We start from the raw sequence: 24,708 nt of genomic DNA, 5'->3' as shown, positions 1-24,708 counted from the left end.
TGCTGATGTACTCTCTTCCCATAACCAGTGCATTGTTGGCCCTCTGCATCCTGGCCTGGACCACATCTTTCCTTCCCTTCCACCCACGTGGACTACCCTGATTTCCCTGGACGGCTGCTCTGTTCTTCCTCCTCTAAAGCTCTTAGAATTTCTTGTCCCTAGTTTCTCTACAAAATCCCTTTACACTAGGATTTTACACAGGGTTAAACTTGGGTGGTGGTTTGCTTAAAAAAGCAAACAAACCATATATACGTTGTGGTCATACTTATTACTGTGTAATGCCTCTTTGCTCCTTTATTAGCATTTAGTGCAACAAATAGGGCATCACCTTTAACAGAGCATTTGGAAGCTTGCAGTTAAACTCTTGCACATGTTTTAAGAGCCTCTCAACTCTTAAATTGGACTCTCCTCCTAAATCTCTGCTGCCAAATTGATTTTATTGAAATCCTTTGAAACTCCAGTGTTTCAGCATTTTGGTCCTCTCTGGAAGTTTCTTTTTTTAAACCTATACAGTAGTGTCTGGTAATAACAAGAACTCACATTTATAGAGGCCATACTATGTGCCAGGCAACGCTCTGAGTTAGATACAATTATTATCCCCACTTTACAGAGGCTGGAACTGAGGCAGAGAGAGAGGAAATAACTTGCACACAGAAGGTAGCTGAGCCTCCAGTCTAGCCCAAGGCTCTGAGCTCATTAAGCATGCTCCAGCTCCGGGGTCAAACGGATCTGGAGTCCATTCTTATCTTTGGGAGCTGGTGACCTGGATAATGTTCTCAACCTCTTTGACCCTTGGGAGCTGGTAACCTGGATAATGTACTCAACCTCTTTGACCCGGAGTTTCCCTTCCCATAAACTCGAGATAAAGCATTCTTCTAAAAATGGAGCAGTAAATGAGAGAGAGACGTAACAGGTCTACTTCGGTCCTTGGCACTGGATAACTGCCAGTGCTCCCACGCACCCCAACTGAAGCTGGGTCCCACTTCTCTAAATACCCCATCTCATAGTAGGGGCCCCACAACATCAGTCCGTTTAAGACAAACCATCCAAGGGGCTTCTATGTCTGCACGCCCTGGCACACTGGCTGGAGTTTTGCTTCCCCCCGACATGGCTGTGCGCCCGGGTCCCAGGCTTGCCACCCCACGCCATGCCATCGACCGCTCCTCCACCCGGCTTCTCTCTCGGTTCGGGACTCTTACCCCGGGGGCTCCCGAGCCTCCCGACAGGCGCCGTCTTACCATGGCATCGTAGTGCAGGGCGTTCATGAAGTGCGCCACCTCTGCGCCCTTGTACACGGTGAACCAGATGGTGCCCTGGTACTGGTCGCCAGCGTCGAGCAGCAGCACGTTGGGCTCGGCTCGGCGGATCTGCTGCACCTTGGTGAAGAGCCGCGCCACGCCGCCCACGCAGCGGCTGGCGTTGACGCACTTGCCCGAGTCCTCGCTGGTCTGCTCCAGCCGGCTGTGCACGTCGTTGGTGTGCAGGATGGTGAGCTCCCAGGCGCCGGCCGCCGGCCACAGCAGCGCGCCCAGCGCGAGGAGCCGCAGCGCCGGCGCTCGGGCGGCTTGGGGACACATGGCGGCGCCGCGTGGAGTGGGCGCGAGTGCAGGCGAGCCGGGCGAGTGGCGGCCAGAGGCGATGAGTGCGGGCCAGCGTGGCGGGCGAGCGCGGCGGGCGCCCGGGATAGGCGCCGTGGCGGGCGGGGCGGGGCCCGGGCCGGGGCCGGGGCCGGGGCCGGGGCCGGGGCGGGCCCTCCTTCTGGTCCGAGGCCTGCCCCACGGCCGGGCGCACGCCCGCGCGGTCACCCGATGTGACCCTGGCACCCGGGGCGGCGGGGGCGCGGTTGGCGGCTGGCACCCGCTCCCTGCAGGAACAGTGCGGAGGTTGTTCCCGGCGGGGAGCCGGCACCGGCCGCGATTTCGGCCCGACCACGGAGCCTGGGCGCCCGCCATCCCACTGCCGGGGGCTGCTCTTTCCGGGGTGCGAGAGGGGAGTCGGAGGGTCCACCCGCGTATAGGTCCTCGCTGCTTCTCGCCTCTTTTGAGGTTTGTGTTGGGCTTGTGGTTGCGCGAGCTCATCACGTGCAAGAGCGCAAGAGGGAAAAGAGAGGAGGTGGAAAGAAAGATGGGCAAGATGGTGGGGGAGAGAGAGACAGGAGAGAGGCACGCTTTGCTGTTTGGGCTGTGGGAGCCAAAAACGCGTGGTGAGATGTGACCGACTGCTCTCTCCAGTTTGAGAACGCATCAAGTCTACGTTGTTTAGACGTAGAATCTCAGAAGCTAAGACATCATTCGAATGCCGTCCCGCGTTTACTCACGATTAAAACCTTAGCGACAAAACAGCAGCGGTGCGTGGACGGCTCTTGGAAGCTAAAACGTTTAGCTAAACCTCAACGCGGGGTAAAATCAGCAGCTGTGAGGACGTGATGATGCCTTCTGTTGCTTTTCTAGGCATTTTTTCTTTATGTCCTGTTTTTGAGGTTTTAATGTTTGAAGGATGGTGTGTGTGTGTGTGTATGTTTTAAGGCAAAGCTTTTGGCAAGGAAAGCAATAATTGGAATGTATAGTACGGTAAACAAATCATCGTTATAATCGAATTTAAAATTGCTGCAGAATTTCCCTCTGTCTAACGGTTCATTCCTGACTAGGCGATCAGTCAGCAGCTTTGGGAAGGGAAGGAGAAGGGAATTAGTTTGGAGTCCCTACTAGGTGTCCCATGATTTAGTCTTCACGCTTCTCCAAAATGCATCAAGCCAGTCCTGTTTTTTTTAAAGCTTTTTTGGGATGAAATATACATAACAAAATTTACCATTTAACCATTTTTAAGTGTACAGTTTAGTGCATTAAGTACATTCCCATCACCACCATCCATCTCCAGAACTTTTTCATCTTCTCAAACTGAAACTCTGCAGCCATAAAGCAGTAACTTCCCATTCACCCTTCCCTCAGTCCTTGGCAACCACCATTCTACTCTCTGTCTCTATGAATTTGACTACTCTAGGTATTTCGTATAAGAGGAATCATACAATATTTGTCCTCTTGTGACTGACTTATTTCACTTAGTATAATGTCCTCAGGTTCATCTTATGTTGTAGCATATGTCAGAATTTTCTTTCTTTTTAAAGGCTGAGTAATATTTCATTGTATGCATAGGTCACGTCTTGTTTATGCATTCATCCATTGATGGTCACTTGGGTTGTTTCCACCTTTGGGCTATTGTGAATAATGCTGCTATGACCATGGTGTACAAAACCTGTTCAATTCTTTGCTTTCAGTTCTTTTAGGTATATACTCGGAAGTGGAATTGCAGGATCATACAGTAGTTCTATGTTTAATTTTTTGAGGAACTGCCATACTTTTTTCTCTAACAGCTGCACCATTTTCCATTCCCACCAGCAATGCACAAGGGTTCCAATTTCTCCACATCCTTACCAATACTTATTTTCTGTTTTTTGACAATACCCATCCTAAGAGGTTTGGAGTGGTTTCTCGTTGTGGTTTAATTTGCATTTCCCTAATGATTAGTGATGTTGAGCATCTTTTCGTGTGCTCATTGGCTATTTGTATATCCTACTTAGAGAAATGTCCATTCAAGTCCTTTGCCTATGTTTTAATAGGATTATTTTGTTGTTGTTGAGTTGTTGGAGTCTTTATATATTCTATATATTAATCCCTTATCAGATATATGATTTGCAAATATTTTTTCCCATTCTGTGGGTTTCATTTTCACTCTGTTGATAGTGCCCTTTGATGCAGAAACTTTTACGTTTTGATGAAATTTGATTTATCTATTTTTTCTTTTGTTGCTTGTGCTTTTAGTGTCATATCTGAGAAATCATTGCCAAATCTGATGTCATGTAGCTTTTTCTCTATGTTTTTTCTAAGAGTTTTATAAAGTCTTAGCTCTTAGGCTTTGGTCTTTGGTCCATTTAGAGTTAATTTTTGTATATGGTGTAAGGTAAGAGTGAAAATTCATTCTTTTGCATGTGGATATCCAGTTTTCCCAGCACCAGATGTAGAAAAGGCAGTCCTTGCCAGCCCTGTTTTTAAGATGTGGGATTTGAGGCTTAGATTGTGCATTAATCAGGATTCTCCAGAGAAACAGAACCAATAGGAGATATATATCTATCTATACCTATATCTATATCTATATCTATATCTATATCTATATCTATATCTATATGAGATTTATCATAAGGTGTTGGCTTATGTGACTATAGAGGCTAAGAAGTCCCACGATCTGCCATCTGCAAGCTGGAGATCCAGGAAAGCCGCTAGTGTAGTTTGAAGGCCTGAGAGCCAGAGCCAATGGTGTAGATTCCACTCTGGGTCTGATGGCCTGAGAACCAGGAACACCACGGACAGGAAAAGATCGATGTTACAGCCCAGCAGTCAGGCAGAGAGCGAATTCAACCATCCTCTGCCTTTTTGTTCTGGTCAGGCAGTGAATAGTGGATTGGATGGTGCCTACCCACATTGGGAAGGGCCATCTGCTTTACTCAGTCCATCCATTCAAATGCTAATCTCTTCCAGAAATACCCTCACAGACACGCCTCAAAATACCATTTAACCACATCCTGTGGCCCAGTCAAGTTGACACATAAAATTAACCATCATAAAGGGGCCATCCTGGTGGCATAGTGATTAAGTTCACGCACTCCGCTTTGGTGGCCTGGGGTTTTCGGGTTCGGATCCCAGACTTGGACCTACACACTGCTCATCAAGCCATGCTGTGGCAGCATCTCATGTACAAAACAGAGGAAGATCAGCACAGATGTTAGCTCAGGGACAATCTTCCTCAAGCAAAAAGAGGAAAGTTAGCAAGGATGTTAGCTCAGGGACAATCTTCCTCACCAGAAAAAAAAAAAAATTAACCATCTTAGAGAGTGTAAATCACTTGCCCAGGAAAGGCCATACAGATTGGGAGCAGCAGAGCCTGGGCTCGTACAACACCCTTTCCCCTGAAACACCCTCTAATTCATACTTTGCCAGATTTTGTCCCACCCACCTTTCAGTACCCTGCTAGAAGCAGGTAGAGAAACTGGTAGGTTTCTTTCTTTCTTTCTTTCTTTCTTTTTTTTTGGTGAGGAAGATCAGCCCTGAGCTAATATCTGTTGCCAATCCTCCTCTTTTTGCTGATGAAGATTGGCCCTGGGCTAACATCTGTGCCCATATTCCTCTACTTTTTATATGTGGGACGCCTGCCACAGCATGGCTTGATAAGCAGTGTGTAGGTCTGCGCCCAGAATCTGAACTGTTCAAGTGTGTGAACTTAACCACTATGCCACTGGGCTGACTCAGTAGTTTTTTTTTTTTTTTTAACTTAAGAAAATAATTTCAGACTTACAGAAGTGTTGAAAGGTAGTACAGAGAGTTCCCGCATACCCTTCACCCATCTTCCCCTAATGTTGACAGCTTATATAACCATCGAAGCTAAAAAATTAACACTGAATTGAAACTATTAACTATACTACTGATTTTGCTTGGATTCCACCAGTTATTCCACAAATACGCTTTTTCTGTTCCAGAATCCAGTCCAGGTACCACACTGCATCTAGTTGTCGTGTGTCCTTAGTCTCCTCTGATCTGTGACAGTTTCTCCATCTTTCTTTTGTCTTTCATGACCTTGACACTTTTGAAGAGAACTGATTTTTGTATACTGTCCCTCAATTTGGGTTTGATGTTTTCTCATGATTAGACCAAGGTTATGGATTTTTAGGGAGAATGTCACAGAGGTGAGATGCCTTCTCATCGTGCTGTATCTCGGGGTACAGGGTGTCAACATGACTTATCACTGATCACTGAGGAACTGATATTTCTTGCTTTTTAAACAGGGACCACTGCAATAGCCTTCAAAATTCCTGTCCTGAGGATGCTACCAGACTTCTCCTTCGACATCATTCCTCTGTCATTCATTTGCATACAGATCTAAAATGGCTTTGTGTGTTTATTGTATCAAATTCAATCTTCCCAATATGGTCTTTTTAAACATTCACTTTATCTGGCCAACTTTACTTTCCACTGTGCCTCCCACATTGATGCTTCCTCTCTCCTTCCCTGCAAACCACCATTCTCAGCCTGCCCTCAAGCCAAGGCCCAGGCTGCCTTTATGTTCCAGTTCATGTCTGACTACGCCAGACAGCAGTGAGCTTTCTCTTCTCTAAATTCCTGATCTGTTCCTACAGTCTCACTTTCATGTAGTTTTACTTTTTCCCCCAGGTATTTAATGTGTGTATCTTGTCTTCTCTCCAAGTGCTGGAAACAGAGTAGCTGCTTCAGTAGTGGGATTCAAGTAGCACTAACTTAAAAATCTACTTTAGGGACAGTGAGTGATAATGTAAAAGAAGAACCAAGAAGGATTTCAGCAGTCTTGGAGCTGATAATACTGTAGACAAGGCTGGGCTACAGGTCCAAAGAGCTGCGAAGCCACCAGGGTTGTGGATTTCCCATATCAATGAGAAAAGAAAGATAGACAATGAATTTCTCCTACAGAGCAGGTAGCTCTACATACAAATCAGGGCCTGATTTATTGTTTCATTAGTTAATTAGACTTAAGAAAGTAATAGAAAAAATGTTAATAATGCAGAATAAACTTAAAAGTGTCTGGTATCAGTAGCCGTTATACTGGGAATAGCACAAAAAATTGAGGAAATATTCCTCCAGTATTTGAAACTATCTAATTCAGCAAAGAGCTCTCTCACTGTTACCCAACCAGGTTTGTTTTGCCTGCTGCATGATTACGTCAATCACTGGGATGACGAGTTTGCAGCAGAGAAAGGGTTTACTCACAAGGCAGCCAAGAGAGGAGACAGGAGAACAAATCTCAAGTCGGCCTCCCCTGAAAAATAGGGATTAGGGATATTTATGAGATAAAGGGGTGGGATGGTCTGAAGTGTGGGAATAGATGATTGGAGGTAAGGAGAAGTGAGGTAATTGATGATCTGTGCAAGTGCAGTCAAGCTTCATGGCTTTTCACAGGGTGCATGTTCACAAAATGGAGGTGTTACTATGATCTGAGGATGCAGTTTTCAGCTCCTTGATGTCAAAACATAGCCTATTTGTCATCCACACAGGCCTAGTTGATGAGTCGGTGGTCTTAACCAGCCTGAACTGGACAACAAGTCAACTCAGTTCCTGAAAAAACTCAAGCAGTCATGACCATGTGACCCAAGTGTCAGAGATGTTATCTGTTGTGTGGGTTTTAGTTATCTAACTATTTTTGAAAACAGAAACTAACTGAGTATAGTTAAAGCAAGTTGGCCCCTGGTCACATCATTGACAAACAACTCATGTAGTGCTGAAGCTAAAAAAATTTTAATTTAATGAGTATAGTTTGCAATAGGGTGAGAAATACTTTAACAGTAGATCACATGTCAGATTTAATAACAATAAATTTATTGAAAAATAAATTGAGAAGAGAGAGTGACATCAGCAGCATGGTGGAGTTGTTCCTTTTGTCTCTCCCCTCTAAGTTACAACTCAATGGACATTCATTAACCAACAGAGGATTCCCTGCATGGCACAACAGGATGCCTGAGAGATCCATGCAGCTGTGCATCTCAAGGTGGGTGGACTAGATCCCCAGGAGGCAGTGAAACTAGGTGAGCGCACCCTTCCCCCTCCCCTGTGGCAGCAGCAAGCCAGGTTGTGGATGCCCACACAGTGGCCGGCACAACAGTAAGAGGAGGCAAGGGCAAGCCAGCCGATGTGAATGAATCCATTCAGAGATGTAACCTGGCCCGCAGGAGTGCCCACAGTGCTACAGTGGCCCCCACAGTGGAAACACTCTACACCAAGTGGTGGTGGCTCAGCCCCCTCAAAGGCGAGAAGGCACCCTGCCCACTCAGAAGACTCCCCATTTGCAGAGCACAACAGCCTGTGGGACCCACCTAGTGGTGGATCAGCCCCCAAGTAGGTGCCCCTCCCAGCTAGCACAGCAGCTCAGCCAGCCCCTGCCAAGTGCAGAGGCCCTGCCAGTGTGAGAGTGACCAGTCTGCTGAGCACAGAGGCCCAGCCTACAGTGCATAACTCACCAGCCCAGGGCAGAGGCCCTGCCCATGTGAACGCAACCTGCAGAGTGGCTGCAGCCAACCTGCGCAAATGCAGAGCAGCCCTACCTTCACAACCTCCAGCAGAAGGGGTGGGATCAGAAAACACAGCTCCTGCTCCCCACCACTGGTGCCAGGTGGAATCTGCGATCAGATGCTACCACAAGTGCACTGGCAAAGGATCAGTTCATCAAACACCATGAGGAACTACAGTAACACTTCAGAGCAGAAGGAAAATGACAAGTCTCCAGAAACCAATCCTTAAGTCACAGAAATTTACAATCTAAATGACAGAAATTCAGCCAGCCCCTGTGGCCTAGTGGTTAGATACAGCATGCTTCACTTTGGCGGCCTGGGTTTGGTTCCTGGGTGTGGACCTAAACCACTCATCTGTCAGTGGGCGTACTGTGATATTGGCTCACATACAATAAGAGGAAGATTGGCAGTGGATGTTAGCTCAGGGTGAGTCTTCCTCAGCAAAAAAAAAAAAAAAAAAGAAATTCAAAATAGTTGTCATAAAGAAACTCAATGAGTTGCAAGAAAACTCAGAAAGACAGTTCAATGAGCTCAGGAATAAAATTAATGAGCAGAAGGAATATTTCACCAAAGAGATTGAAACGCTAAAAAAAACACAAATTCTGGATATGAAGAACACAATGAGATAAAAAGTAATCTAGAAACCATAAAAAATAGAGCTGATGTTATGGAGGACAGAATTAGTGAATTAGAGGACAGAAATATAGAGATGCTTTAGGTAGAGAAGGAGACAGAACAAAGATTTTAAAAAAATGAAGAAATTCTTTAAAAAATATCCAACTCAATTAGGAAAAGCAGTATAAGGATTATAGGTATTGCAGAGGGAGAAGAGAGGGAGAAAGGAACAGAGAGATTGTTCAAAGAAATAATAGTTGAGAACTTCCCAAAACTGGGGAAGGAAATAGACTTACAAGTACATGAAGCCAATAGAACTCCTTATTGCATCAATGCAAAAAGATGTTCTCCAAGGCATATAATATTAAAAATGGCAAAAGTCAATGACAAAGAAAAAATACTAGGGACAGCAAGGCAGAAGAAAATAACATACAAAGGAACCTCTATCAGGCTTTCAGTGGATTTCTCAGCATAAACCTTACAGGTTAGGAGAGAATGGAATGATATATTCAAAATATTGAAAGAGAAAAACTGACAGCCAAGAATACTCCATCCAGTGAAACTATCCTTCAGATATAAGGGAGAAATAAAAGCTTTCCCAGATAAACAAAAGCTGAGGGAGTTCATCACCACTAGACCTCCTATATGAGAAATGATGAAGGAAGCCCTCCTGCCAGTAACAAAAAGGAAAAGGTTTACAAAGCTTTGAGCAAAGAGATAAATAGACAAAATCAGAAAATTACAGCTCTCTATCAGAACAGGTTAGCAAACACTTAATTATAGCATAAAAGTCAAAGGGAAGGAAAGCATCAAAAATAACTATAAATACTTCAATTTAGTCACAAACTCACAACACAAAAAATAACAATTTGTGACAATAATAACTCAGAAAGGGAAGAGGAAAGGGATGGAACCTGCTAGGGCTAAAGATGATAAGAGGCTATCCAAAAATGAGATCTTCTATACAAACCTCATGGTAACCACTAAACAAAAAATCAGAGCAGAGCCACAAATCATAAATAAAGAGGAAACAATCACAGAAAACCACCAAACTGAAATGGCAGTCAGAAATATAAGGGAAAAGAAATGGTGGAAATATAGAACACCTGGAAAAGAAGAGATAAAGTGGCAATATTAAGCCCTCATGTATCAGTAATCACTCTAAATGTAAATGGATTGAATTCTCCAATCAAAAGACACGAAGTGGCTGTGTGGATTAAAAAACAAGACCCAAAATGCTGCCTCCAGGAAAAACATCTCAGCTCTAAAGACAAACTTAGGCTCAGAGTGAAGGGATGTAAAATGATACTCCAAGCAAATGACAAGCACAAAAAAGCAGGTGTTGCCATACTTATATCAGACAAAGCAGACTTCGAGATAAAAAAGACAATGAGACAAAGAGGGGCAGTACATAGTGATAAAAGAGACACTCCACCAAGAGAACATAACACTTAAGAATATATATGAACCTAACACAGGAGCACCAAAGTATATAAAGCAACTACTAACAGACCTAAAGGGAGAAATTGACAGCAACACAATAATAGTAGGGGACCTCAGTACCCTACTTACATCAATGGGTAGATCATCCAGACTGAATGTCAACAAGGAAATAGTGGCCTTAAATGAAACACTGGACCAGATGGACTTAATAGATATATAAAGAATATTCCATCTAAAAGCACCAGAATACACATTCTTCTGAAGTGCACATGAACCATTCTCAAAGATAGACCATATGTTGGGAAACAAGGCAAGCCTCAATAAATTTAAGAAGATTGAAATCATATCAAGCATTTTTTCTGAAGATGATGCTATGAAACTAGAAATCAGCTACAAGAAAACAGCTGGGAAATTCACAAATATGTGGATATTAAACAACATGCTACTGAACAACTATTGGATCAATGAAGAAATCAAAGGAGAAACCAAAAAATACCTAGAGACAAATGAAAATTAAAACACAACATGCCAGCTCTCATGGGATGCAGCAAAAGTGGTGCTAAGAGGGAAGTTTATAGCAATACAGGCCCACCCCAACAAACAAGAAAAAATTCAAATAAGTAATCTTAAACTACACCTAACAGAACTAGAAAAAGAAGAAAAAACAAAGCCTAAAGTCAACAGAAGGAGGAAATAATAAAATTTAGAGCAGACATAAATGAAATAGAGACTAAAAAGACAATGGAAAGGATCAATAAAACTAAGAGATGGTTCTTGGAGAAGATAAACAAAGTGACAAGTCCTTAGCCAGAATCACTAAGAAAAGAAGAGAGAAGGTGCAAATAAATAAAAATTAAAAATGAAAGAGGAGAAATTACAAGAGATACCACAGAAATACAAAGGGTTATAAGAGAATACTATGAAAAACTATAAGCCAACAAATTGGATAACCTAGACTAAATGGATAAATTCTTAGACTTATACTACCTCCAAAGACTGAATCAAGAAGAAATAGAAAATGTATGTAGACCAAGCACAAGTAAAGAGATAGGAACAGCAATCAAAAACCTCCCAAAAAACAAAAGTCCAGGACCAGTAGGCTTCTGTGGAGAAGAGTTAATACCTATCCTTCTCAAACTATTCCAAAAAATTGAAGAAGACAGAGTGCTCCCTGACTCATTGTATGAGGCCAAACATTACCCTGATATCAAAACCAGACAAGGACAACACAAAGAAGGAAAATTATAGGCCAGTATCACTGATGAACATAGATGCAAAAATCCTCAATAAGATATTGGCAAATCAAATACAGCCAACATTAAAAGGATCATGCACCATGACCAATTTGGATTTAGCCCAGGGACACAGGGATGGTTCAACATCCACAAATCAATCAATGTGAGACACCACATTAACAAAATGAGGAATAAAAATCACATGCAGAGAAAGCATTTGACAAGATCCAACATCTATTTATGATAAAAACCTTCAATAAAATGGACATAGAAGGAAAGTACCTCAACATAATAAAGGCCATATATGACAAACCCACCACCAATATCATACTTAATGGTGAAAAACTGAAAGCCTCTGAGAACAGGAACAAGCCAAGGGTGTGCACTCTCGCCTCTTGCTCAACATAGTACTGGAGGTTTTAGCCGGAGCAATTAGGCAAGAAAAAGCAATAAAAGGTATCCAAAGTGCAAAAGAAGAAGTAAAAGTCTCGCTGATTGTGGATACATGATTCTGTATGTAGAAAACCCTAAAGAGTCCACCAGAAAATTATTAGAAATAACCAACAACTAGAGCAAAGTTGCAGGGTACAAAATCAACTTAGAAAAATCAGTTGTATTTCCATAACTAATAATGAACTAACAGAAAGAGAACTCAAGAATACAATCCCATTTACAATCTCGACAAAATGAATAAAATATCTAGGAATAAATTTAATGAAGGAGGTGCAAGACCTATACACTGAAAACCATAAGACATTAGTGAAAGAAATCAAAGAAGGCGTAGAGAAATGGAAAGATTTTCCATGCTTATGGATTGGAAGAAAAGACATAGTTAAAATGTCCATTTTACTTAAAGCAATCTACAGATTCAATGCAATCCCAATCAGAATCTCAATGACGTTCTTCATAGAAATAGAACAAAGAATCCTAAAATTTATATAGAACAACAAAATACCCCAAATAGCCAAAGCAATCCTGACAAAAAGAACAAACCTGGAGGTATCACAATTCCTGACTTCAAAATAGACTACACAGCTATAGTAATCAAAACAGCATGGTACTGGCACACAAACAGACCCATGGATCAATGGAACAGAATTGAAAGCTGAGAAATAAAACCACACATCTACGGATAACTGATCTTTGACAAAGGAGCCAAGAACATACAATGGAGAAAAGAAAGTCTCTTGAATAAATGGTGTTCGGGGGCCAACCCTGTGGCGTAGTGGTTAAGTTTGGTGTGTTCTGCTTTGGTGGCCTGGGTTGGCAGATTCAGATCCTGGGCTTGGACCTACACCACTTCTCAGCCACACTGTGGCAGCAACCCACATATAAAAAATAGTGGAAGACGGGCACAGATGTTAGCTCAGGGCTAATCTTCCTCAAAAAATAAAATAAAATATAAATGGTTTTGGGAAAACTGGACAGCCACATGCAAAAGGATGAAAGTAGACCATTATCTCACATCATACACAAAAATTAACTCAAAATGGATTAAAGACTTGAATGTAAGACCTGAAACCATAAAACTCTTAGAAGAAAATATAGTTATTACACTCTTTGACATGGGTCTTAGCAGCATCTTTTCAAATACCATGTCTACTCAGGCAAGGGAAACAAAAGAAAAAATAAACAAATGGGTCTACGTCGGACTAAAAAGCTTTTGCATGGCAAGGGAAACAATGAACAAAATGAAAAGACAACACACCAACTGGGAGAAATTATTTGAAAATCATATATCTGACAAGGGGTTAATTTCCAAAATATGTAAAGAACTAGTACAACTCAACAAGAAGAAAATAAACAACCTGATCAAAAAATGGGCATAGGATGTGAGCAGTTTCCCAAAGACAATACACAAATGGCCAACAGACACATGAAAAGATAATCAACATCACCAAGCATCAGGGAAATGAAAATCAAAACTACACTGAGATATCACCTTACACCTGTCACAATGGCTATAATTACCAAGACAAAAAATAACAAATGTTGGAGAGGACGTGGAGAAAAGGGAACCTTCATACTCTGCTGGTGGGAATGCCCTCTGGTGCAGCCACTATGGAAAACACTATGGAGATTTCTCAAAAAATAAAAAATAGAAATACCATATGACCCAGATATGCTACTACTGGGTATTTATCCAAAGAACATAAAATCAACAATACAAAGAGACCTATGCACCCCTATGTTCATCACATTGTTTACAACCGCCAAGATGTGGAAGCAACCCAGGTGCCCACTGACTGATGACTGGATAAAGAAGATGTGGTATATATATACAATGGAATACTACTAAGCCATAAAAAAGACAAAATCATCCCATTTGCAGCAATATGGGTGGACCTTGATGGTATTATGTTAAGTGAAATAAGCCAGACAGAGAAAGACAAATACCTCAGATTTCACTCATATGTGGAAGATAAACAAACATGTTTATTTGATGATAAAGAGAACAGGTTAGTGGTTACCAGAGTGGAACAGGGTGGGGGGGTGGGCTAAAGGGTAAAGGGGCACATATGTATGGTGACGGACAAAAACTAGACTATTGGTGGGGAGCACAATGTCTATACACAAACTGATATATAATAATGTACACCTGAAATTGCACAATGTTATAAACCAGTATGATCCAATAAAATAATTTAAAAAATAAATAAATTGAGATACAACTCCATTTGTCAAACCACCATTGAATTGGAACCATAGGTTAGCTATGGATGCAAAAGTTTTGCAAGAATCAATGAAAGCATTCTGTGAGAACCAATTAGTTGTATGACACGTGCAATAAAGAGTATTACATATTTTATTGCTATTTGCAAATTGTGTGCTACAATCCTTCATATCAGTAAAATTTATAATAAATATGTATGTGTGTATATATGCATGCTGGTTTTTTTGAGCGTCAGCTGTTGTACATTTACTACACAACACTGGAGTATCTAATGGGTAATTTGTTTAAGTTTCTTTTGTGATGTGAACCTGTTTTATATCTTATCACAAAGTCTTCAATAAAAATATCCATTTCCTTTAAATGTGCTGAGACATTACATTTATTTAGGTGAACTGAATGAAACATCTGAGACTTGCTTTGAGATGAAAGCAGGGGGTCTTTCTGCCCGTGGGCCTCCTGTCACACTTGGGTTACACTGTTAAAGGGCTGATATTAATACTTTGGTTTTACTGGTGAGAAAATTTAATGGGGTTTTTAACCTGGCTAAATAATTTTTCCAAGATCATTCCACTAGTAGGTGGCAGACAGATGTTGAATACAATTGAATTCCAACACTCAGGTTACATTGTTAAGTCCTCACAAAAGTGTTAAAGGGTAGACATGTAAAACTGGGGTTCTACATATTAAATTAATTGCCCAAGTTTCCACAGGTGGACATGTATTTTATCTTTTTATTTATCTAACTGTATTTCACACAAGTTCTGTGTCCACTCACAATGTTCTTATCCTGCTATCCCCCATCTTGGCGTTTCTGACACCCGGGGAGTGGTTCTTGGTCTTGGGATTTCTGAGGAGGCTCAAGAAGCTCGAGATCATCTCTTGCAGCTTTTGCCGTGGTCTCTTTGTGGCCCCGGCAGGACGGTCAGTGTGTACCTGCCCTTTTCATAAATTACAAGGAGTAGAGTGGGTTGGGTCTGAGTCAACCCGGGACACATAGAATGTACATGTTCATGGGCCATGACATGTACAGGGCATAAGGAGACACCCACTCTGGTACCTCAGCTAAGAGCTGCCTCCTTCTCCAGCACCGTGGAGGCAGACAGAAGTTCGATCTGCAGCCTCTTTGCCGCAGTTCACTCAACCCCCTACAGCGGGAGTAGCAGCAATATCTTCCCCCCTTCCCATTGGACCCTGCCGCTTCACACAGTGGAGTTCCTTCCTGCCCTCAGCCTCCATCAGAAGTGACATGGAGTTTGGGTCTCTCTCCCTCCAGGTGGGATCGTAATGTTTCTCCCACAGGCAGAATGATCTGTGGCACTCCTGGGATAGAATACTCTCTGCCCCTGAGTGGACAGTTCTGAATATTACGGTTCCTTCTAAGCCCCCTTCTGCTATTATATTATTTAGTGCCACGTTGCTCGATTCTAAGTCTAACGAATCAAATACATCATTCTATTAGATCTCACCAAATCAACAGGAAGAAAAAGAATAGTGCACAGAAAAATGTAAGTCTACTCCATTTTATACTGGAGAATCAATTTGAGAGCTACTATAATTCTTCAAGGGAAAGCTCTGGAAGCCTTGTTCTCTGGTTAGCAGGGTACAATTTAAGAACTGCTTTTGCTCAGCAGTTTCTGTTTACCTTGAGCCCTAGATATTTATTTCCTAGCTCTTCAGAAAAACTTCTAAGGTGTTTACTCTACTTTCATCTGAAATCATATGTGCTGGGGTAAAAACTAACTTTTGTTCCAAATTCTTGTAACGTACATTGGTGTCTGTTTCCCAGTATGCAGACACTCACTTTAGGATTAGGTAGAATTCCCAACAGAATTGTTAAGATCATTGAGTAACAAATAAAATTGTATTCAGTACTTTCCCTGTAATATATACATAGTTCATCTTTTCTTTGATTTGAGAAAAGGCCAAAGGAATTGGAATTCTCACTTGTTCATTTATTCAGCAAATATTTACTGAAGACTTGCAATGTGACAGGCATTCAGTAAGTCTCGGGGGCTAAAATGGGTAACAGGACAGACCTGTCCTTAAAGCTCTTACTGTTCAGAGGAGGCCAAAGTGTTATGGGTTGAATTGTGCCCCACCAACAACATATGCTGAAGTCCTACCTGCCAGTTCCTCAGAATGTGACCTCATTTGGAAATAGGGTCTTTATAGAGGTAATCAAGAAAAAATGAAGGCTTTTCTTGAGAAAAGAATGAAAAAAATTAAACCAGGCTCTAATCCATGTGACTAGTGTACTTCTAAAGGGAAATTTGGACACAGACAGACACAAGTGGAAGGAACACAATGTGAAGACTATTAAAAACAGGACCACTAAGCTCCTTGTAACCAGACTGAGACTTAACTTCATTACAGTTTCGGCTCCCAGAAATGGAATCTTACAGCAGTCAATCAGGAATCACCTGATCAGCATTAGTTAGATAATCTACCTTGATAGACCCCTGCCATCCTCTATAAAGAAAGTAACCTTGCAATAAACAATTTGCTTTTGTGCCTGGTACAACTTTTTTATTTTCTTAAAAATTATTTTATTGAGATCATATTGGTTTATAACAGTGTGCAAATTTCGGGTGTACATTATTATATTTCAGTTTCTGTATAGGCTGCATCGTATTCACCACCAATAGTCTGGTTTTTATCCATCACTGTACAAATGTGCCTCTTTCCCCCTTTTCCCTCCCCCAACTCCCTTCCCCTCTGGTAACCACTAATCGGGTAACCTCCTTATCCATGTGTTTGTGTATCTTTCACGTATAAGTGAAATCATACAGTGTTTTTGTTTCTCTGTCTGGCTTATTTCACTTAACATAATACCGTTATGGTCCATCCATGTTGTCAAAAATGGCACAATTTTGTCTGTTTCTTATGGCTGAGTAGTATTCCATTATATATATATATATACCATATTTCCTTTATCCATTCATCTGTTCATGGGCGCTTGTGTTGCTTCCATGTCTTGGCTATTGTGAATAATGCTGTGATAAACATAGGGATACATAAATATCTTTGAATTGTTGATTTCATGTTCTTTGGATAAATACCCAGTAGTGGGATAGCTGGATCATAAAACTTAGTTGAATTTTGTTTTTCAACAAGACACACACATGTAAACTTGAAGCCAGATATCAGGGTGATGCCAAGGAACCCCAAAAGTTGCCAGCCAACCACCAGATGGTAGGAGAGAGGCATGGAGCAGATTCTTCCATTGCAGCGCTCAGAAGAAACCAACTCTGCTGACACCTTGATCCCAGTCTTCTGGCCTCCAGAACTGTGAGCCAATAAACTTCAGTTGTTTAAGCCACCCCGTTTGTGGCATTTTATTATGGCAGGCCTAAGAAGGCAAAATGAAGCACTCACAAAACTGCGTGACACGCTATATGGGGCATGTATGTGATGCTTCAGGGGTGAGCAGAGCGACGTCATACAGGGCCTTATGAGCCAATGTAAGGAGTTTAGCTTTGCCCCTGGGTCAAAGGAGGGAAGATACTAGACACACAAGACAGGAGTGTTGTCAGAAGGCACAGAGGGCTTCTTACTTTTACTTTTTTAAACATAGAAGAGGATATATTCCTCCCTTCCCCAACTCTTGCTTCTGACAGGATACAGATTTTTCTCAACAGGAAGCAGCTTAGAGCTGGAGCAAAGGCCCAGGATTCTTGGCAGCAGAGGGAATGTGAAGAGGATGTGAAAGCTGTCTTGAGGGGTCTTTGCCTGAGCACACGGCCTCCTCCAGCCGCCTACCCGTCGTGTTGCCCCAGATGCTGCCCAGGCCACGCCCAACCGCGCGGGAAGTAGGCCACAGACGGGGCTGTTTCCGTTTCCTTTACTTGCTGATGTTTAGCCAGAAAGTCTATGAATGAAATTGTAAAAATTATTTGAATTAAACTGTTTTTAAGCCAATAACCTCCCCCCACCCTCAGCAGAGTTTAAAGCTCAAGAGGAGAATTTATGTTTGGGCTGATAAGAAGCAGAAAAGGAATTGATAAGAAGCTTGGGTTGGAGGCCATGGCTTAAAATCTTCCAAAGCAAAAAAGTCTAGATTTTGAAAGGGAGCAAAGAGTGTGAACCAGCCCTTTCTTTAGTAATATATTCATTTTTAAGTGATATTTCTTTTTGTGCCAAAAATATTTTTTCCAAATATGGGGATTTTGTATTAAATCACTTTTAAATTTCAAAAGATGATTTTTAAAAGTTTCAAAAGATGAATTTGGATTTCTGCATTAAAATCAAAATAGCTAAAGCCTATGCAAATGTGATAAAACATGAGATTTCAGTTGCAATTAAAATGTATTATAATGGGAAAAAATGATATCTTTTAGGAAGTAGTTCTAGCGGGACTCAGTTAATCTGGAATTATGTGAATCTATAAAAGATTTCCTCTTTAACATTCTGGGTAAGATTCATTTTCCAGTCTTTTTTTTTTTTTTTTTTGTCCCTTTTCGTATACTCTGGTTATATGTTATAATATTTTAAATTGGTCTGTGGAAATTTGAATTCTTATAATATTAAAGTAATAGATATTTGTATTTATTTATCCAATAATTTCTGAGAATTTGCAGTTCTATACTATCTGTAATTAAAATAAGGATCCTAATAATCTGAAATTTACCAAGGAGTCAAGAATCTTTCAAACAAAACCTCAAAAGCCTGTATTGTCTCTATTGATTTTGCTAATTGGTGGAATTATGAAGTACTAGGTCCTTCCTTGATCTTACTGCAGGGAAATTAAGAACTTTGACCAGCATTGGTCAAAATAATACTAATTAGGAGAGTCATTTGGATGTATATGCTGCAAACTTTAGAATAACAATCTCTTATATTTTGAGTTTATAAGAGAATGTTGCACATTTAAAATGACAAGAGCTCACAGACATGAAAAGGGTGCAAAAATTTAAAATGAGGCCAAGATTTAACAAAGTTTAAAATATATATACTTGAATATAAGGATTTTGATGTCATTATAAATTAAACAGTAGGAGCCAGAGTTGGCTTAATTAGCTAGAAATCATTTAAGAGTCTTGTATTTATAACTATCCATTAAGTCACTATAGATGGACCAGAGGGTGATGACAAATAAACTATTGTATGGAAACAGATCTGCTAGGGTTTTCCCATTATCTCAAAAGAGAGGAGATCTTTTTTATTAGTTGCTAAAAACAACTACTGTCTAAAACCAAAAGGAATTACTAGAAAGTTTTGAACTATATTCGGAATTGATATTTGTATTGATATTGTGTTATTTTTAACTGAAATTCTGGGATAAAGTAAATAAATAATTATATTAATTTTATGGGGAAAGGGATCAATATCAGATACTATTTCGAGGGGAAATCCAGAATTTTAGTAGAAGAACTGACTTGTTACAACTGAGTTAGAAATATCAATATGAAATCATTCCTTTACAAGAAAAACCTGTTAAGCTCTCTCACTGAAAGAGCCAAGGAGCAATCTGACCCCATGACACACTCTATTGTCCAGTACTATGGTATCTAATACTATTTTCCACTAAAAGGAACTAACGATCCTTGGAGAAATAGCTGACTCCATGTCTGGGATCAAAAGGTAGAAGTAAACATAAGAATTAGGCAATGCACATAACATGAATCCAAGGAAGTGGCCAAGATGATCACTCTCCTCTTGAAAGTATGGAATCATTGATACAATAACTATAAATAGGGTTCCGGGCATCCTATCAGAGTCAAATAGACGAGTCCAGGTAGCTTCCTGGCCTAAATCACTGCTAATAGATTAGGTCATTGGCATTAAAACAAGAAAGAAGTGGTCTTCCAATTGCTATAATGAGAAATTCAGATCATAAGCAATCTCCTGAGGAGGAGAAGGAGATTGGAGGGCATATCGCTGTCTTCATCAAAGACAGTTCTATTCCAACTTCCTTTTCAGAAAAACTATGAGCTTCCAGGCTACTCTTTTTTCCACACCTTTTCCAGTTCAGATGTTCTTAAGGTTTTCTGTGCAATGGACCTCTTGCCAGTCTGGGGAAGACTATGGACTCTTCTCAGAACAATGTTTTTAAATGCATAAAATAAAATAAATTGGGTTACAAAGGAAACTAGAAAGTGAAATACAGTTATCAAAATATATCCTTTATTAACACATTAAATAACAAAAATCATTTAAAATATTGGCAAAGTAAGTTAAATTTTATTTTTTAAAGACATTAACGTGAAGGCAGTAGTTGCTTAGCTTAAGAGACTTAAACTATGGGGTGGCCTTTGACAAGGCAACAAGCATAAAATGTTGGATATCCAATCGACTTTTATCTTTTGTTTGGATGGTCACAGATGTTGAAAATCCCAGTTCTCGGGTCTGGCCCCGTGGCTTAGTGGTTAAGTGCGCGCGCTCCGCTACTGGTGGCCTAGGTTCGGATCCTGGGCGCGCACTGACCCACCGCTCGTCTGGCCATGCTGAGGCCGCGTCCCATATACAGCAACTAGAAGGATGTGCAACTATGACATACAACTATCTAGTGGGGCTTTGGGGAGAAAAAGGGGAAAAAAAAAAGGAGGAGGGTTGGCAATAGATGTTAGCTCAGGCCCAGTCTGCCTCAGCAAAAAGAGGAGGATTGTCATGGATGTTAGCTCAGGGCTGATCTTCCTAAAAAAAAAAAAAAAGAAAATCACAGCTCTCAAAATATATTGCTTTGAATGGAATTAAAACTGCCATTGCTCTCTTTACAAGGCCAAGAAAGCAGACTTCTTCCAAACAACACCACAATTTTTTAGATAAATGCCAGTTGTAGTCAAATTTTTGTCCAAATATCAATGAGTTCATCTTTGGCTAGGTCGTTATTTTCAATGTAGTTTCTCAATATTTCTTTTATATTTAGCACTTTTTGTGTCCTGTAGATGACCTGGAATAGCCACTGGGATAGGAAATATTTTTTCCACAGAAGATCTCCAGTACAATATTGAATAGAAATGATGATAATAGGCATGTTTATGTTGTTCCCAAACTTAGATGGAAAGCATTCACTATTTTCACCATAAAGTATGATGTTATTGAGGGTTTTTTAATGTACTTTTATCAGATTAAGGAAGCTCCTTTCTATTTTCAGTTTGCTGAGAGGTTTTGATCATGTTAATTTCTTTGAAAAGAGAAATCTGAGAACCCCCAGAAAATTTCAAAGATCTATCAAAGGTTATATCTGTCTAGATGACATTAAAGTTGAACCATGGATTCACGATCCTTTCTTTTCTGATATAACCTGTAACCTTCAGCATTTAAAAGTTAAAAGGATCAAAAAAATATTAGCAAATCAAATCTAACAATACATAAAAAGAATTATACACTATGACCAAGTGGGATTTATCCCAGGTACACATGGCTGGTTCAACATTAAAAATCGATTAATGGGGGCCAGCCCCGTGGCTTAGCGGTTAAGTGCACGGGCTCCGCTGCTGGCGGCCCAGGTTTGGATCCCGGGCGTGCACTGATGCACTGCTTGTCCAACCATGCTGAGGCTGCATCTCACATACAGCAACTAGCAGGATGTGCAACTATGACATACAACTATCTACTGGGGCCTTTGGGAGAAAAAGGGAAAAAAAGGAGGAGGATTGGCAATAGATGTTAGCTCAGGGCCAGTCTTCCTCAGCAAAAAGAGGAGGATTGGCATGGATGTTAGCTCTGGGCTGATCTTCCTCACAAACACACACACACACAAAATCAATTAATGTAATTCATCGCAGCAACAGGCTAAAGAAGAAAAATCACATGATCCTATCAATAGGTGCAGGAAAAGCATGTGACAAAATCCAACACTCATTTATGATAGAAACTCTCAGTAAACTAGGAGGAGAGGAGAACTTCCTCAACTTGATATAGAACATCTACAAAAACCCTAATGCTAACATCATACTTAATGATGAAAAACTTGAAGCTTTCCTACTAAGATCAGGAATAAGGCAAGGATGTCCCCTCTCACAATTGCTTTTCAGCATTAAACTCAAAGTCATAGCTACTGCGATAAGGCAAGAAAAGGAAATAAAGAGTATACAGCTTAGGGAGGAAGAAATAAAACCATCTTTGTCCACAGATAACATGATTGTCTATGTAGAAAATCTGAAAGAACTGACAAAAACACAAATATGCAATTATAGCAAGGTTGCAGGATACAAGGTTAATATCCAAGAGTCAATTGCTTTCCTATATACCAGCAATGAACTAGTGGAATTTGAAATTCAAAACACAATACTATTTACATTAGCACCTCCATAAATGAAATACTCAGGTATAAATCTAATAAAATATGTACAAGATCTATATGAGGAAGATGACACAACTCTGATGAAAGAAATCAAAGAAGAACTAAATAAACGGAGAGATATGCCTGTTCATGGAAAGGAAAACTCAATATTGTTCAGATGTCAGTTCTTCACAGCTTGATCTATGGATGCAATGCAATCTCAATCAAAATCCCAGCAAGTTATTTTGTGGATGTTGACAAACTGATTCTAGAGAATATGTGGAGAGGCAAAGACCTAGAACAGCCAACACGATATTGAAGGAGAAGAAGAAAGTCAGAGGACTGACAGTACCCAACTTCAAGACTTACTGTAAAGCTACAGTAATTAAGACAGTGTGGTCTTAATGAAACAATGGAAGAGAAAATAGAGCCCAGAAAGAGACCCACATATAAATAGTCAACTGATCATTGACAAAAGAGCAAAGACACTACAATGGAGAAAAAAAAAGGTAGTGTTTTCAACAAATTGTGGTGGAACAACTGGACATCCACATAAAAAAAAAAATCTAGACACAGACCTTGCTCCCTTCACAAAAATTACCTCACAATGAGTCATAGACACAACTGTAAAACACAAAACTACAAAACTCCCAGAAGATGACACAGGAGAAAAATCTAGATGACTTTGGGTATGGTGATGCCTTTTTTAGATACAATGCCAAAGACATGATTTATGAGAAAAATAATTTATAAGCTCGACTTCATTAAAATTAAAAATTTCTACTCTGTGAAACACTCTCAAGAGAATAAGTAGACACACTATAGACTGGGAGAAAATATTTGCAAAAGACATATCTGATAAAGGACTGTTATCCAAAATATATAAAGAACTCTTAAAATTCAACAGTAAGAAAACAACTTGATTAAAAAATGGGCAAAAGAGGGCTGGCCCCGTGGCTTAGCGGTTAAGTGTGTGCGCTCCGCTGCTGGCGGCCCAGGTTCGGATCCCCGGCACACACCGATGCACTGCTTCTCCGGCCATGCTGAGGCCATGTCCCACATACAGCAACTAGAAGGATGTGCAACTATGACATACAACTATCTACTGGGGCTTTGGGGAAAAAAAGGAGGAAGATTGGCAATAGATGTTAGCTCAGAGCCGGTCTTCCTCAGCAAAAAGAGGAGGATTAGCACGGATGTTAGCCCAGGGCTGATCTTCCTCAAAAAAAAAAAAAAAAAAAAAAACAGCCTTGGTATAAAAAAAAAAAAAAGGGCAAAAGATCTGAACAGATACCTCACTAAAAAAGACACACAGATAGCAAATAAGCTTATGAAATGATGCTCCACATAATATGTCACTAGGGAAATGCAAATTAAAATGACAATGAGATGCCATACACACCTATTAGAATGGCCAAAATCCAGAACTCTGACAACAGCAAATGCTGATGAGGATGTGTAGCAACAGGAACTCTCATTCACTGCTAGTGAGGATGTAAAATGGTAAAGTCACTTTGGAAGACAGGGAGTTTCTTACAAAAGTAAACATAAATTTACCATACAATCCAACAATTTTGTTACTTGGTATTTACCCAAACAAGCTGAAAACCTATGTCCACACAAAACCCTGCACATGAATATTTATAGCAGTTTTATTCATGATTGCCAAAACTTGGAAGCAACTAAGATGTCCTTTGGTACATGAATTGTTAAATAAATTGTGGTACATTCAGACAATGGAATATTATTCAGTGCTAAAAAGAAATGAGCTATGAAACCATGAAAAGACATGGAGGGAAATTTAATGCATCTTACAAAGTGAAAGAAGCTAATCTGAAAAGGCGACACACTGTATGATTCCAACTATATGACATTCTGGAAAAGGCGAAACTATGGAGACAGTAAAAGGATTAGTGGTTGTGACGGTTGAGTGGGGAGGGAGGAATGAATAGGTGGAGACAGAGGATTATTTTTTTTGGGGAGGATGATCAGCCCTGAGCTAACATCTACCAATTCTCCTCTTTTTTTTTTTTTGTGCTGAGGAAGACTGGCCCTGGGCCAACATCTATGCCCATCTTCCTCTACTTTATATGGGATGCCGCCACAGCATGGCTTGACAAGCGGTGTATCAGTGTGCGCCCGGGATCCGAACCTGCGAACCCTGGGCCCCTGCAGTGGAGTGCACGGCACTTAACCACTTGTGCCACGGGGCCTGCCCGAAGACAGAGGATTTTTAGGGCAGTGAAACTACTCTGTATGATACTATAACAGTGGACATATGTTATTATACATTTGTCAAAATCCGTAGAATGTACAACCCCAAGAGTGAACCCTAATAGAGAGTATGGACTTTGGGTGATAATGATGTGTCAATGTAGGTTTGTTGATTATAACTAGTGTACCACTCTCATATGTGATGTTAATAGTGGGGGAG

The 24,708-nt window shown here is 40.7% G+C and overlaps 1 protein-coding gene across 2 annotated transcripts in view; it reads right to left on the bottom strand.

Moving 5' to 3' along the window:
- Nucleotides 1–2,259, bottom strand: part of NT5E (5'-nucleotidase ecto) — a 55,155-nt gene extending 52,896 nt beyond the window's left edge. Inside the window, exon 1 of one of the 2 annotated variants that reach the window (XM_087443843.1) lies at nucleotides 1,239–2,259. In XM_087443843.1, coding sequence (XP_087299969.1) covers nucleotides 1,239–2,244 — 1,006 coding nt within the window. In that variant the 5' untranslated portion in view covers nucleotides 2,245–2,259. The remainder of the gene's footprint in view (nucleotides 1–1,238) is intronic. The other variant, XM_004422084.3, reaches the window with a different exon arrangement.
- Nucleotides 2,260–24,708: the final 22,449 nt, after the last annotated feature.

This window comes from Ceratotherium simum, chromosome 19, assembly GCF_057802395.1.
Source record: "Ceratotherium simum simum isolate JZ-2026a chromosome 19, ASM5780239v1, whole genome shotgun sequence".
NCBI classification, from domain to species: Eukaryota; Metazoa; Chordata; class Mammalia; order Perissodactyla; family Rhinocerotidae; genus Ceratotherium; species Ceratotherium simum.
Note: the sequence above shows the minus strand (reverse complement) of the source record. Positions and strands in the feature narration are given on the sequence as shown.